This window comes from Acanthopagrus latus, chromosome 15, assembly GCF_904848185.1.
Source record: "Acanthopagrus latus isolate v.2019 chromosome 15, fAcaLat1.1, whole genome shotgun sequence".
Taxonomy (NCBI): domain Eukaryota; kingdom Metazoa; phylum Chordata; class Actinopteri; order Spariformes; family Sparidae; genus Acanthopagrus; species Acanthopagrus latus.
Genome location: NC_051053.1, coordinates 13674026 through 13690468, shown reverse-complemented (window position 1 = coordinate 13690468; position 16443 = coordinate 13674026). Strand labels below are relative to the sequence as shown.

General features: G+C 41.8%; 2 protein-coding genes across 2 annotated transcripts; one reads left to right on the top strand and one right to left on the bottom strand.

The window, feature by feature from the left end:
* Nucleotides 1–3902: 3902 nt before the first annotated feature.
* fignl1 (fidgetin-like 1) lies at nucleotides 3903–7471 on the bottom strand. The gene is made up of 2 exons (XM_037123892.1): nucleotides 7148–7471; nucleotides 3903–6376 (listed from the first exon to the last, which is right to left on the bottom strand). Exon 2 carries the CDS (start codon nucleotides 6357–6359, stop codon nucleotides 4419–4421), a length of 1941 nt encoding a protein of 646 aa, XP_036979787.1. The 5' UTR covers nucleotides 6360–6376; nucleotides 7148–7471; the 3' UTR covers nucleotides 3903–4418.
* Nucleotides 7472–8013: 542 nt separating this feature from the next.
* Nucleotides 8014–14750, top strand: ttl (tubulin tyrosine ligase). The gene is made up of 7 exons (XM_037123893.1): nucleotides 8014–8767; nucleotides 8991–9069; nucleotides 9199–9431; nucleotides 9687–9822; nucleotides 9922–10191; nucleotides 10614–10757; nucleotides 11792–14750. Exons 1-7 carry the CDS (start codon nucleotides 8599–8601, stop codon nucleotides 11991–11993), a joined length of 1233 nt encoding a protein of 410 aa, XP_036979788.1. The 5' UTR covers nucleotides 8014–8598; the 3' UTR covers nucleotides 11994–14750.
* Nucleotides 14751–16443: the final 1693 nt, after the last annotated feature.

Below are 16443 nucleotides of genomic sequence, written 5' to 3'. Positions count from 1 at the left end.
GAGTGGGGACGTGTTTTATTTTCCAGTGAATTGATGAAATTGTTAAACAAATAAAGGCTCAAACTTCTTATTTTAATAGGATAGTTTTTCTTTACCAAGACTTGTCAAAGATTATGGAAATGTCCACGTTAAATTGACTGTCGTAAATTAAGGCTGGGCTCGTGAAAATGATTCCTGGCGTTAATGCAAACTTTCTTCCGAGTCGTGCTATACCGTCTGACCTTCTTAAGAAATGTGGAGATTTCATTTCACACTCTGGAACCTTCTGAAATAATTACATTTAGACGTCATTCAAGACGCCACTCACTCCTACCTGTCAGCGAAGAGCCAAGAAGGAGTGAATGACTGGCATTTGAGTGCAAAACAGAAAAACACTGAAAAAACATTTACACTGAGGGGTGAATTAATAAACGCTTCTCCATATGCTGCACAATTTACGCATGGTTGTGAAGTACAGCAGATTATCCTAAAAAAGCAACACATTGAGTTTTTTTCCTCAGTTTTTTTGTCATTATAAAGCATCATTTCTATGATTTCCAACTAAAAACATTCCTTCAGATTGTATTTACGATGGATACCAAACGGCCAGACACACACACAGGTAACACACACAGTTAACACATCACAGTGGCATTTGTCTGCACAGGGACCCTCGTGTCAGAATTGAGACATCGGGGAGTACTGCTAGCATAAGCAGCGTGCACAAACACAAAACAGACGCTCACACACACCAGCATGCCGACATGTGCCGTGTTCAGGACCTGAAGAGTCCTGCTGGTCCTCTGAGGAGCAGCAGCAGCTCAGAGCTGGGACAGGGAGGATCAGGCACTGGAGCAGAAGGCAGGGGCCGGGGCTCTGAGGGCCAGGCCTGTCTGGAGAGGCTCAGCCGAGGCCGGCAGAGGAGCTCGGCGGCGTTGTGCGGCGACAGCCTCGTCCAGATGGCTGCTGTGTGATTTAGCAGAAACGGGAAGCAGCTGTGGCCAGCACCGAGCCCCCCCACGCTTGACTGGGACCCAACAGGGGAGGGAGGGCATTTGCATGAGAAGGATAATCTGGCCAACCAACGCTGGCCCTGCCAGAATCCCAAATCTCACTTCCCCTTTCAGCCAGCTGACTGAAAAACTCCTTTAAGAATCAGACTTAACCACTTCCAATTGTGCTGCTGACTGGATCCAGCAAGATGTTGGTGGTTTTTCACACTTTACATGAGTGTGTCCCATTAATGGGCGGCCATAATAGAATCCACTGGAAACTTTTTGATTCTGGTCACTGTTTCAACTGGTGGGCTGGCTGCAAAATTAAATATCACATTTGATTGCCCCTCTTGATTTTTTTCACATGACTGGATGTCTGTCTGGGAATCAGCAATGCGCAAAAAGGCCCTTCTGTATACCTGAATGTTGTCTTTGGTGGCTGAAAGTAAATAAAATACAATAGAAGACTTAAGGAGTAACTACACCAATTTTACTCATTAAAGTGTGTTTACAGGTACAGGCATATGAGTAGCATAAATTTGCTCTTGAAGAAGTTGTATGTAATCTGATAAATTGCCTCCTGTGATGGTTAAGTTGCCTTGTGGGTAATGTAGGCAGCAGGTTTAAAAAAGCAGGCTTATTGGTCTTATATTGCTCCTCCCATACTGTCGGAGTCATTATGGACAGTTTATAAACAAATGAACAGAAATGATACAGCAGAACCCACACATTCTTCTTCCTTTTCAAAACCAGGCCTACATTACCCACGATACAACTGAGTGACATGACTGGAGGCAATTTATCACGATTTATTTCATACAGCTTCCACTGGAGCCACAAAAGACAAACAATACCAGTTTTCTTCTCACATCTGCAGTAGTACTCTCCAAGAACTGTAAACACACTTTAATGTGTAAAATAGGAGGACTTACCCTTTAAGTACAGTGTTGAGGTACTTGTACTTTACTGGTGTTGACAAAATGATTGTACCTTTAAACTCCATTATCTTTATCTTAAAGCTTTACATACTTTATTATTTTGTTATTATTGTTTTATGTATTCTTTTATAATATATAACATTCGATGAAGATTAGATATTAAGCTTGCCTAGCTTGTGAAAATGTATTAAAAAGCAGTGTCTTGAAGAACTTACAAACATACATTTGTGTTGCAGAACATTTGTTTTTCTTCTTTCCTGCCCTATTAATTATCTCACAGCCCCTCGGATTTATCTCGTGACCCACTTGGAGCGGCTGAACTGAAGGACCTAACTGTAAATAACAGTTAAAAGTGGTCGCAACCCAACCAGATACAACGGCACAGTGCTGCCTACTCAGTGATGCATGCACCAGTATTAAAAGCCTATCTAATATATATATATATATATATATATATATATATATATATATATATATATATATATATATATATATATATATATATGCTTGTTTTCGCCAAAATGAGTACAAGTTGACTTTGTATACTTCGAGGTATTTATCCTTGACATTTCAGTCAGTATTGTTTTGGTGACAAACTCAAGTTGTTTTAGTACTAATTAATAAGCTGTAAAAAAAAACTGTATTCTGATTTCATACTGCACACAGCTCGAGTAGTGTTCTGACATATGTAACACTGGATTACGTCCTGCATCGTTTCCATGAATCCCTCATACGACTATTCCCTAATCCCTCAAACTCCTGTGTGGAGGAGTAATTACAGAATGTTAATGTACCGAATGACTTTTGCTGAAAAATGCAGACCAGTAATAATATTAAAACTGTGGTTTAATTTCATTAACATTTTAAGGAACCTTAAACATTTTGCTGAAAAATATTACTTCTAATAATACTTTTACCCTACATTTCTGAATACAGGACTTCTATTTATAATTGAGTATTTTTACATTCTTGAGCAGATATTGTTACCGAAGATACATTCTAGCTCAATTTCAGCATATATCCAGTAGAATTATGTTTTGTTTTTTTTAATAAATGTACTTTGTAATGTCAATGTTTGTGACCACACAACTCCAGATGTGACTAATGCTGCACAGCCACAGTCAAATTGAGCTACAAACTTACACCATATGGCACCGTTTTCAGCCCATACTCTACGGATCCCAGCAGCACCAGAGGAATTCTGTGCATCTGTCCCGGTCCAGCTGTGAGGAGTCCTCATGTACGGAGATGCCCGAGGGGCGGTTGTGTGACTACTTTCACTGCTGGCTAATTCAACAAAGTTTCAATACAGTGGCCAACCACACACATCTGAAATATTTATCAGGGACTTGACAAAAAGATGAAAAATAAATGAAAGCCATTTTTCATGGTCTTCCAGATTTTCAGATTGTTTCATTAAATTTACATGAGAATTTCATTTCATGTGTGCACAATCTATAATAGTCCTCTTCAATAGAACCATGCTTGTATGAGCAGTGAGGCAGTCAAAGTCAAAAAACATCAACAATGTTAAGAATCTCCTCTGACAAGTACCAACAGCTGGCGAATGTTGGTCTTATTGACTAATGCTGATAGCTGAGAAATTAACTCAATAGATATTTTGAAATATAGACATCTACATCAGCCATGAACCCTGTGAGTAAATGTCACCACTAAAATTAAACTCATGGAGCTTATTGTCTAATAAAAGGGATGTATTGCAGTAAGACATTTTCCTGTTGAGTCCACTGCTGTCTTAATCGCGAACAGGAAGGGAGGTAAAGCAAAGGTTACGTTTTTGACTTTGTCTTGCGAAACTTCCACGGATATGATTGGCACATCCAGCCTCAGGACAATTTTAGGACAATTAGAGTCCAGGCAAAATGATATAGAGATGTGCAAATAAGAGATCTCAACAAAGAGATCACACTGCCCTCTGTGGATTAGACGGGGAGTAGGAGTGATGTGGGAAATTAAACAAAAATTCAGATTAGGGCAAAATTTTATTTTATTATGAAAAAAATACAAATTTAGCAATGCAATTAATTGAAACAAACTAAATCAAGGACAAAAGTTCAGTCTTAACATACTGCATATATCATAGGTGAAAATATCTTTGTGAATAAATGCTAAATATGCTTAATGTTCATCCTAAAAAAAGAGTCTCATGGTATAAAGGAATTCATGCATACATAACATGGTGTTACGAATGCAAACACCAAACCACAAAGGACGAGCAAAATGAAGATCCAAACAAATATCTGCGTTTCACAAATAGCTCACAAACATCAGGCTGGCTGTAGAGAGAGGCCCTGTTGGACAATCTTAATTCACATCTCTGCACTTAGAAGCTGATCTTTGTGAGGCTTTTTAGCGGGACTGTCAGAAAGTTGCTGATCACAAAGATTCAGATTTCTCCAGAGAGTAAAGTTTATCTGAACTCAGTTTAAAACAACCTCAAAGCATTAACAGAGGCAAAGGTTTAAGCAGAATGAGGAGGTTAAGTTTAACGTCCACATCCAAAAGTCTTATTCCAGTCTTCATACTGCTCCAAGTCTTTTGATGAGACGCTGGGTCGTACCGTCTTCAGGGCCTCTTGGAAGTCAGTGTACAGAATTGGTCGCACCTGGTCAGCAGTGATGGTGGCGATGTCGTTGAGTTGGATGCTGCGGATGGGCCCTAGAGCTGCCTCTCTACACAGCTGAGTCATATCAGCCCCTGAGAAACCCTCCGTGGCTGTTACAACACAGTCCAGCTCTTCCTCTCTCAGCTGGTTTTTCTCTTGAGACATGAGGTTCGTCACAATCTGCGATCGGGCGGTTGCTTCAGGCAGAGGGATGTATAACCTCTTTGCCAGGCGTCGTCGGGCAGCCTCATCTATCTCTTGAGGCCGGTTGGTGGCGCCCACCACCAGGATGCGGTCCTCAGCTGCTGTGGCTGCTCCATCCAGCTGAACCAAGAACTCTGTCTTTATCCTGCGTGATGAGTCGTGCTCCCCATCCGTCCGCTGGGACAACAGTGAGTCAATTTCATCGATGAAGATGACAGCAGGCTGGTGGCAGCGGGCAATGGCAAACAGGGCTCGCACCATTTTTTCTCCCTCACCCACCCACTTGGATGTGAGTGATGAGGCGCTGATGCTAAAGAAGGTGGCACCTGACTGGCTAGCAATGCATTTTCCTATCAGAGTTTTTCCAGTCCCCGGAGGTCCAAACAACAGGATGCCTTTGGGAGGACCACGGAGGCCAGTAAAGATGTCAGGTCGCAGCATTGGCCACACCACAATCTCCTTTATGGTGGTTTTGGCGAATTCTAGGCCTGCTATGTCATCCCAGGCGACAGGAGGCCCGTGGTCCATGATCTCACTCATGATTAGCTCGACTATCTTCGGTTCAAAATTCTTCAGGCGCTCATCCAGGATCTGCGGTTCCTGACTGGAATTATGACTTGTTCCAACTTCATCCTCCTGTCGTGGAATAGGTGACACAAATTTGGAAAATGTTCCTCGAGGCCTGTTAGCACCCAGAGATTTCTTCACAGTTGCTGCCATACCAGGGGCCTGTCCTCTCTGGGGCTGATGGGAATATTTTTTCTGTTGATCAACAATGAACTGTTCACGAGCCGTTTTGAAGTTGCTTCCAGCTCGCAGGTCAGCACCTGCTTGACCTCCGTGTTGTCCTCTGCCACCGTCGCCTCCATCTGGATTGTAAAAGTTCTTCCGCTTAGACGGGTTGGATGTGGAGAAGGAGGAGGACTGATAATTTTGTGTACCCCCTGCAGGGCCTGGGTTTCCTTGTGGAGGAACTGAAGGATGACTAAACACAGTCTGTGGTCGGGCTGGAGGTCTGGAAAATGTGTTTGGATTACCTGAGATCCCCTCAGAGCCTCTTGGCCTCTCTGATGTAATATTAATAACAGTATTACTGGCAGTGTTGTTAGCCTCTGCCTTGGGCTGTGGTGCTCCTATAGGTTTGAACAATGCAGCCTCTGACCTGACTCCAGTAAAGGGAGTAGACACGGAGCCAACTCTGCTCTCTTGCCCCACCGATATGTTAGCATCTCCAGGTGCCACCAGAGTGCCTCCTCCCCCTGTCCCTGCCTGAATCATCCTCTGCACGCTGGGCAGCTCCAGCACACTCTCCATGGTCAGGGACGACTCCCATTTGTCACTGTAGTTCCTCTGACTGCGGGCCAGATGCAGTGCGCTCTCAGCATAGTTGTTAAGCCCTGTGTGGGGGTCATCCGAGTCCAGCACTGCGGCATAGCGCTCTGAGTAGGTCCTGAGCAGGCTGGCCATGCTGGCCTGAGAGAGCTGGGAGCTTGCCCATGCATACTGAATGGAGAGGATGTGGGCCCGGTAGGCATCGGCCGTCTGTTCAGGTGTACAGTTGCCAGATGAAATGTCAAAGGACCTCCTCTGCCATTCGTCCAGGTGTGCGCCACTCATGCCTGGCCTGCTCCAGTCTGGTGAAGGAGAAGGGACAAAAGTTATTAAAAATAAATGACCTCAGTAAAAGCCAAGGCACTCATTAACCCTAACACAAACAGACAAAAAGTTAACTCTCAGTACATTACAATCTGTCGGTCTTCATGGATATATGATACAGGGATCCACTGACTCTGATGAAGTTAAGGGATTCAGAACAACAGATTCTAAGGGCATGGTCAAAACTGATGCAGCAGCAGTAGCTCAGATATCCTGTCATTAAGTCAATGTAACGTGTTAAGCAGCTCCAAGAAGGCTGGATCCCACTAATCAGCATCCCAACTCAATAGCATTTCTTCATTAAGACTCCCCCTGCCTGATCAATACCCCATCATTGAAACGCCTCAATTTTTAAACCATGCTTTGTTAATCTCCATGCGCCAGTTGAGATAATCTCTAAACAAAAAGGTTATATTGACAAAGGTTGCCAAGAACCACAGAGTAGTACTGATAATGGCTGGTAATTTAAACAACTGAGTAAAATTGGTGAAACGACCCTTTAATTAAGCTATATGCTAAAAAAATAGGTTGAGTAGCATGTAGCTGTACTTGAAGATAAGTTCAAAACTGACGAGCTGATGCAGTGTCCTTTAACTTCAGGTTATCGTTCATCTAACTGACAGGAAAACCTAGCTTAGCCGGCAATGACCTGCAGTAAACAAACTGAACAGGACAGACATTAGTGTTCGCTGGAAATACACTGCACCACACAACAGGCCACAATACTGAGGATGAGGGATGCCACTTACTATTAGTTAAATCTTCTTATGATAGTGTGACAGAAATAAATAGGTGCAACACTACGGACATAGGTTTTATGACGTCTACTCGTTGAAAACTGTTGTACTTTCACTGGCTGTGTCCATGTTCCCGCCGCCCGTTTCTTCTTCAACAGTATGACTTCCGGCCGCGTTCCAATTCGTTCTTCAAAACCCCACATTTCTCTCTAATGGTCGCTGTCATCAAATGTAGGAATCCAGCCAAGGCTGGCTTAACTTTATTTGTATAATATGGGAAAAACTTAAATTTAAACTGAAAAGATACAAGCTATAGGGGGTTAAAGTGAAGCCAATAATGTACTTGTAAGTATCTGGACGGGGCCCATAACTGGTCACAACTAGGGAGTGCTCCATTTATCCTTCAGGTTCGCCCAGAGACTGGGCACTATCTGTTATTTATGAAGATACGTCAATTTCTACGGACATCTTCTTGGTTGATAATAATTAAAGGCTTCGATGTAATCGTACCCAGCTTGAGAACCCTTTTCTTAAGTTTCGATACTTATATACTTCTCCGAATCAACACTTGCTCCGTGCTGCTCAGTTGTAGCAAAGTCTACGACGCCATCTTCTGGTCATAACACGCTAACCAAATATAACGATTAGAGGGTCGATTTGTCGTGTTGTATTCTGGGACATGTAGTGCCATCGATTTTGAAATTCAGTCGGTTTCTTAATTTCAACATAAATAATCCTTACAGAAGATCATCCTTGTATACTAATCCAATTCCAAGCCATGTTTATGTACTTTTAGTGTTAATAACAAGTAGTTTAATATCAACTACACGTGATATCAGTGTGGGCGTGAACTACACTAACCACAACCGCGGAGCTTTTTGTTTATGCTGTCGACAGTGGATGACAGCGGCTGCAGACTGAGCTTCAGAGATATGCGCCGCCGGTGGGAAAATAAGCTGCGTTTGTGATATTGTCTAGCCAACTAGGTAGTTAGTTAATGCCTCGCATTGTGTATGAGCAAAGTCTTTGTCTTTAAGAAGGGATACCGGAAAAGTTTCCTGGATATCTGTTCACAGTGGTCGCGGTCCGTTAGCTGTAGCTGAACCCGAGACGGGATGTAAATTAATCCAGACGGGACCAGCCCCAGGAGCCGGTAGCAGCAGCCAGGCAGTCACACCCTTGTCTGGGGTTACTGAAGGGACCCTGTCTGCTGAACAGCGTTTAATTTCTGTCCTTCATATGTTATGGTGTTTTAGATAAATATATGTTCACCAGTAGTATGAGTTAAGTGAGAAGTGTGGAGTGGATATGACTGACTCATCACTATGGCACGGACGGAGGAGATAACCCTGATCGGTCTCTCTGCTGCAGTGCCAACCAGATAGCCTCACAACTAGCCCGACAGCTAAGTGATTTACACCTGTATATTACATACTTGCCCCCCTCGTAGTCAACGTGGCATTATGAATTCCCCGATGTACACCTTTGTCACCCGTGATGACAACAGCACTGTTTATGCAGAAGTTTCCAAAATCCTCGTCTCCACTGGACAATGGAAGAGGCTGAAAAGAGATAATCCCAGATTCAACTTAATGCTTGGTGAACGGAACAGACTGCCCTTTGGACGTCTAGGTAAAGGATGCCTTTTCTTATTTCACATGACACTGACAGCAGACTGAAAAGCGTGTTTGTGCTATATTTGGTGCACACCCACTCAGGATGAGACAGCTGCTGTGATTGTTCTCGGCCACATCACCCTGTGGAAAGAGTGTGTGTCTCAGTTAGCTGTGCGGAATGAACACAGGTCAGTGGATGTTTTAATGGATTTTGAAACGTCCTCACTTTGGCTTTACAGGTCACGAGCCAGGCCTGGTACAGTTGGTGAATTATTACAGAGGAGCAGACAAGCTGTGCAGGAAGGCGTCTCTGGTCAAGTATGTATCAGTCTGTGTAAATCAGAAATCCATATCTTTCTATCATTCATGTTACTTTTCTGAAAATGAATTATTCATGTGGGTGTTCCATTAGCTGACCTTTGCTCTTCTTCGTTTCTCTACCATCAGGCTAATAAAGACAAGCCCAGAGCTGTCCGACTCCTGTAGCTGGTTCCCAGAGTCCTACATCATCTATCCCACTAACCTCAACACCCCTGTTGCTCCAGCTACGAATGGCATTAGTCATCTGAAGAGCAATCCCAAGACGGATGAGCGAGAAGTTTTCCTGGCCTCTTATCACGCTAAAAAAGAAAGTGGAGAGGGCACAGTGTGGATAGCCAAATCCTCTGCTGGAGCAAAAGGTAAAATCTTTTATGGACACTGGTTTCGCTGGTTTGAATCCCAGATGGTTAGTCATTGTCCCTACGATGTCTTCTTAAGTAGTTTTCTCTACGAATCAAAAGGAGTGCATGCTCTTTCTGCGATATTCGAAAAGTTTTGCTTTGGCGACAAAGGCGACATTTCTCTTTAAAAATCCCCTTCTACTGTTTGAGTCTTTTGCATGTTTACGTTTAGGGTGTGGTATATTTAACACATTATTGGTCTCATTGCAACAGGTGCTGGTATTATGATATCCCATGATGCTAACCAGCTGCTGGAGTACATCGATAATCAGGGACAGGTTCATGTTATCCAGAAGTACTTGGAGAAACCTCTGCTTCTGGAGCCGGGACATCGGAAATTTGACATCAGGCAAGTCATTTATGTTTAACTCAGACCCACAGAGAGTGTGCTCATCTGTCTGGACTTTTGTAACACAGATACTTACGGCTTATGTCATGCTATTTCTAGGAGCTGGGTGCTAGTGGACCATCAGTACAACATCTATTTATACCGGGAGGGTGTGCTGCGGACTTCCTCGGAGCCCTACAACAGCTCTGACCTCCAGGACATGACCAGCCACCTGACCAACCACTGTATCCAGAAGGAGCACTCCCAGAACTACGGGAGATACGAGGAAGGGAACGAGATGTTCTTTGATGAGTTCAGGCTGTACCTGCTGAACACTCACAACGTCACCCTGGAGACCACCATCTTACCTCAGATCAAGCAGATCATAAAGTACGTTCTTCATGTTTTTGTTGCTGCTAGAAAGTGTTATACTACATCCCACAAAAGTTTGCATACTTGTGTGCAAAAAAGTTGAATGAGTTTTTTCAGTTAATGTCCTGGTTTACACTGTACCTAAATAATGTATTCTTGTTTGAGGTACTTGTTTGGTCAGTAAGGTGTTATTCCTCTATAAAGCTGGATACAGACAATAGAGATAAGGAGCAAATGTGAAAGCCACTTATTTCAGCTTGTAAGAGTGTAGATGTTTCCTGCTTCATAGCATAAAATCATATTATCTTTGTGGAAATTTGATAGGGTTGCTCAGAATGCTCATAATTAATTAGTTTTTGGTTGTGGCATGAAGTTGTTGCAGTGTGTTATATTATTATCAGACCGATGAGTGATAATGATTTTGCTGTCTGGTTTCACAGGAGCTGTCTGACATGCATCGAGCCGACAATCAGCACCAAGCACCTGTCCTACCAGAGCTTCCAGCTCTTTGGATTTGACTTCATGGTGGATGAGAGCTTCAAAGTGTGGCTCATTGAGATCAATGGAGCTCCAGCTTGTGCACAGTCAGTAACATTCAGCTGATCATCATCACTGTTTTTTTTTCCCCCTCTGTGAATCTTTCTGTCTTATACTCCAGTTCATATTCACATCAATTCCTCCAGTCAATATTTAATTATACTTTTTTTTTTTTTTAACTTCTGTTTACAATATAGGGAATTAAGCCTTTATTCTGTTTCTCTAAGAATCTTAAATATATCCTGGCTAAAATGTTGGAATATTTCTTTTGTTCGATTTCTTCCATGGAGGGTCTGGGAAAATGTTAGCATTATTTTAAATAACTTTTATATTTAGAACTTTGGCTTGAAGCTTCAATGCAAACAGTCATGTAAATTAAATTCTAATGTTAGTAGGGGCACAATATTAAAACGCAGGGCTCCGCATTAGTTCATCTGGTAGAGCACGTGCCCCATGTACAGAGGCTGCGTCCTCGCTGTAGCAGCCCAGGGTCTGAGTCCAACCTGTGGCCCTTCGCTGCATGAAATCCTCCCTAACTCTCATTACCTTTCCTGTCATATCTCAAGCTGTCCCATCAAATAAAGCCGTAAAAAGGCCATAAAAAGACCAGCAAAAACAACAAAACACAATGATATTTATAACGTTGAGTTGAAAAGCTGTCTCACGCTATCAGTTGAATTCGAAAATAGCACATAAAGATGCCCCCACCACTCGTAAATCGCCCGCATGATAGCATTTTGGGACCCAGTGGATACATTAAATAGCGACATAGTGACAGACAGGACAGAAACAAAATGTCTGCACTGTTAGAAAACAGTGGCATACACTGTGGCCATCACAAGCACTATGCAATGACACCTACAGAACCACCACAGTTGCCTACTAAAATCAACGGTGCCTGTGAAGAAAACACAGAAAGAAATATTGTCTCATTCTTGTGTCTCGTCTCACTAAGCCGAGCGTACTGTAACATCCCTAAATGTCAGACATTAATACAGTCACAGCTTGCTTTAGGATATGAGTGTTTCCTGTCTACTGTGTTTAAACTCATGAAGTCTCATATTATCACTTTCCCCAACAGGAAACTATACCCAGAGCTGTGTCAAGGTATCGTGGATGTGGCCATTTCCAGTGTCTTCACCATGAACAGCAGTGGCGACTCCTCATCTGCCTCCTCTTCTCCTTACTCCTCCTCCCCATCCTCCTCCTCGTTCACTACCAACTCCTGCTCCTCTCCCAAACTGAGAGCGCCTCTCCACGTGGGTCCTTTCACCCGACTGTAAGCACACAAATATTCCCCTCATCTTCTCCGCACTAAAAGCTTCTTCATGCTCTGTCCTCACTCCCAAACGCCACCTGAAGTGTAGCACATGCCAGCAAGTCGAGCCTTTAATTGTACCTTTCATGTCACGCCCGGAAGGAGTCTTTCTTTCAATGGAAAACACCGAACTACAGAATTGATCTCTGCTCTCCTGATTATGCATATTTTGAATGTGAGGATGGTTGTGATAAAAGTGATAAAAACTTCCTTGGAGTTGCTGAATGACAACAGACGCCCCTCCATCTCAGTCCCACCGCCGGTTTCTCCCCAAGCAGATTAATGGAGGTCTGAAGGATGCAGAGACGCTCCACCTGAGACTGTAGTGCCTTACATTTCCAGCCACGCTCCCTTAAAAAAGACTGCCAGTTAGCTTGCTCTGTTACTGTGACTTGTTCTTGTTCTATAAGCCTTTGCACTGTTGCTCTCACAAAAAGTCATGATCAGTCCACGAGTATTAGCAGAAAACAGATCCCTTGATATCTGAGATCGTATTGATTTTTTTTTGTAATTTCTCATCAGACATGTTTCTCATTTTTAATCTTATTTTATTGCAGCTCATCTGTAAGCATTATGTTTGAGGAATGCTAACAGTGATCAAGAGGCTGTAAAGATGGATATGTTTAAACTTAAAAAACTAAAACACTAACCCAACATGTCTGATGAGCTAAACATGTCAAAGTTTGCCTTGAAAATCAACATTCCTCCTTACTTGACCATGTGGACACAACATGTTATTTACATTCAGGGCATCAGGGGGCATGAGGAAGTCTGTCTCCACAGTTCTGCTGAAGTGTCCCGGTCCTCTGACCTATAAGGCAGTGAGCAAAGACAAAAAGAGAACTTCCGTAAGTGGAGCTATAATAACAGTATTAGCTGACATTTTTTCTTGTTTTTTTTAAATAGGCCAGCTGAAGATGTTTTATTTGTAATTTTAAGAGAGCATGTTGTGTGAAAGCATGTAGTAGTGTGCATCCTCATACACCACACCTTCTGCCCCAGTTAGTAAAGAGCTGCCCTCATGTCTGTTTTATTTCCGATGGATGAAAAGCTAGTCTTTGTAAAAATGTGTTTGATCTGGTAAATTGAGAGTAGAGTAGATTGTACAAAGTGTGTTATTGATTATTAAAAGCACCTAAAGACCCCATGAAATGAAACTGACTGGACAAGATAAACATTTGCTTGTAAGATAATAGAGCTGACGAAGACAAAAGAACAATACATACGTCATTGCCAAAGAAAAGTAAGGGGACAGTAAAAGACTGCAGGGAAGTCACAGTATACAGACACGGGTCTTCATCTAGTCACTGCCTACTCCTCATTTACTGCTGTCGTTAGCTCGTGTTGCTGTCTGACACGCGCCTGCATTTCATTAATGACTGATTCTTTTTGTTTCATGGGGTCCTTAAAATATTTCAGTCCTTTTCTTTGAACTAAATCTCTTTGTGAATAGGTGAGACCGTAGCGGTGTAACTGTCCAAGATGACTTGTGTCAAATGTATTTTATGTTACTGTTTGGACTGTTTGTTCAAAAGGAATATTTAGTTTTTCTTTCGAGATGAAACTTAAAGTTAGTGACAGCTGCACGTTGGGCGGTTGATTCAACTGTTGTGTGTCCAGGAGCTCATTTTAAACACAGCATAAGTCATTAATAGTTTAATTAATAGTACCTAATTTAAGTAGGTTTGTCTTTCATAATGTTATTATCCTTGCCGTTCCTCTCTTTTAACCTCAGTTTACATGTGTGAGTAACATAAGTTAAGGGACACCATTAGAGCATTTATTTATGTTTTTAATCACTGTGTGTTTGTGTTTACAAGATGACTCTTGGGAATGAAGGCTATGTAAGTGGTGGAAGGTGAGAAAGATGAATAGAGCAGATTGTATTGGAAAATAAATGAACAGGGCTGCTAAAAACATAAATCCCAGTTGGTGGCAACATATGATGGATCCATATCCACAATGTATAACAGAGCCCTGCTGTAGCTGAAACGATGTTTGGAAGTTTGGAGGTATTGATGTTGGCAGAAAATGGGTATTTATATCATGATTGTGTTGGCAAATGAGTTACAAGTGTTTGCTCAAAAGCAAACGACCAGTATATGTTTTTATTAAATTTGTAGGGAAATGTCTTTCCATCAAAGGGAAGGGTGCCTTAGAGGGAATTGCAAATTGATAACAAGAAGCAATGGACCTCCAGCATTTAAATGCACCTTCATTTGTTTGTTTGTATTGAAGTGAATTTGCCTCATTTATTATTAGACCTCTTTTAAATTCAATGATGTCATTTCCTCTTATTCAGAATTGCTTTGCACATCTGACTCAGTTTTTTCATGTTTTTCTCATGTGTATCATATATTTCCTGGATTTCCTCATCTTTACCAAAGATCACATTCATGCTGTATTTCCAGTGTCAAATAATGTTTTGTAGTGGCTACAATCTGGATATTATCACATCAACTGGCCAACATGATCCAAAAGCAAGTATCATACTCAGAGGGATGTCTGTGCTGTGTTTTTGTTCAGTGGTGTTTTATCCAAAACCATGCATGAACATTTGTCTTTATCAGAAACAATATTACTAGAATAAAAGATATTGCTATTATCAAGCTTTGTTCATGTGTACATATCTGCTTTACATGGTCTTCACGTCTTCCACTATGCTCACTTGAACACATTTGAGACCAACTCTGCACTGCAGAAATGAAGGTGATATCTTTACATTTGACTCTCAGTAAGATGTAAATGAGGGCAATTCCCAAAATGTGCTTTTTATCTGATAGGGGACAATATAAAGAATAAAAAGTTGAATGAATATGGTTTATGTTGGAAGACTTTGCTGATGCTATCCTGGTGACCTTCATTTCACTTAAATTCAATTTGAATTCTTTGTTATTTCTTTTCCCTACCATTCTTGATAACTGAGAAAACTGTAATGAACTTTTTTCAGCCTCTGAAAAGGAGGTATGCCAGAAAAAGGATGAAGACCCACAGTTTGATATATAATCTACAGAAAACATAATACGATAAAACTTTCATCTACCATAAAAAATCCTTAGGCAACTCTGCATACAGGTTAAACACGCAGTTACATATTTGACACATTTTCTTAAGCTCATTGACTCACAATGACTCACCTTGTTGGAATCCCTCACCATCTCAGTCTGTTCCTCAAGTCATTGGACAACCATTGTGGACTGTATCAGAATGAATGGTGAATGGTCTTGCATTTTTGTAGCGCTTTTCCAATCTACTGTCCTCTCAAAATGCTTTACAACAATTGCCACATTCGCCCATTCACACACACACATAGATACACAGATAGCAGAAGCTGCCATGCAAGACACTAACTGCTCATCAGGAGCAATCTGGGGTTCAGTATCTTGCTCAAGGACACTTCAACATGCAGGTGGGGATAGCTGGGATTCCAACGAGCGACCTTCTGATTACTATATGACCCGCTCTACTTCCTGAGCTACAGCCGTCCCAAGAAGACAGGTTGCTGAGTACAGCAATGGGGTGGACAGTTTTGTGGAGTGGTTTGGATGATCTGGTAATACATTTTCGATGAACCCTTACCTTACCCACTACTGTAATGGTACAATGAGTTGGTATGTTCAGTATATAGTCACCACATGATTAGTCATTAAAATAAAGATAGTTTGAGTTTTTAAAAAAGCACAAACAAAGACTATATAAGTTAACATAAGTTTCAGTACTGGTCCTTTAATGCATCCCTCTTGAAAAACACATTTACCTGGAACCAAACACAACACTGAAGTCTCTAAGAGTAAAACACTTTGATCGATACTTTTGACTTCCACTGTTTATCCTCAATCATTCAGATGTATTTCACTGATACTAAATGTTGTTTTGACTTCTGTCATTTTAATATGCAGTCACTTTTACAAAAAAAACTAATTACTTAATTACAACTTCCTGTTCCTGTATTGATGACCTGTTATTTACATAGGGAGTGACAGATACCACTCCTGTGTTTTTAATTCTGGTGGTAGAGTTACTTCATGAACATCTGAATTACACATTTTGCATATTGGCTGAGTTATGCAATGCCCTGAAATTATGAAGATCCGCTGTGTATCAAGTCAACAGAAAAGAATAATAAGCTCATAAAACAAAAACATTAATTAGATTTCATCAGTGAGGAGCTTAATTTAACTTGCTGCTGAAGGTTTTTGTAAATAAAACCTTAGATAAAAACTACTAATGCTTAAGGACACGCCGACCTCAACACTGCAGCTACGATTTTCCGTCGCTAGATGCCGCTGTATTCTTTCTGTCTTGCGTTGATGACGTCAGGTTTGCACAAGTCAAATAGCCGATGAGGAGCTCTGATTCTCGCCGGGCGTGGTGGCGCGCGCCTGTAATCCAAGTCACTGGGAGGCTGAGGCTGG

Coding starts and splice junctions, on each gene's coding strand:
- ttl (XM_037123893.1), top strand. CDS start 8,599: ATGAATTCCCCGATGTACACCTTTGTCACCCGTGATGACAACAGCACT. Junction 8,768..8,990: donor ACTGCCCTTTGGACGTCTAG/GTAAAGGATGCC, acceptor TTGGCTTTACAG/GTCACGAGCCAGGCCTGGTA. Junction 9,823..9,921: donor CATCGGAAATTTGACATCAG/GCAAGTCATTTA, acceptor TGCTATTTCTAG/GAGCTGGGTGCTAGTGGACC.
- fignl1 (XM_037123892.1), bottom strand. CDS start 6,359: ATGAGTGGCGCACACCTGGACGAATGGCAGAGGAGGTCCTTTGACATT.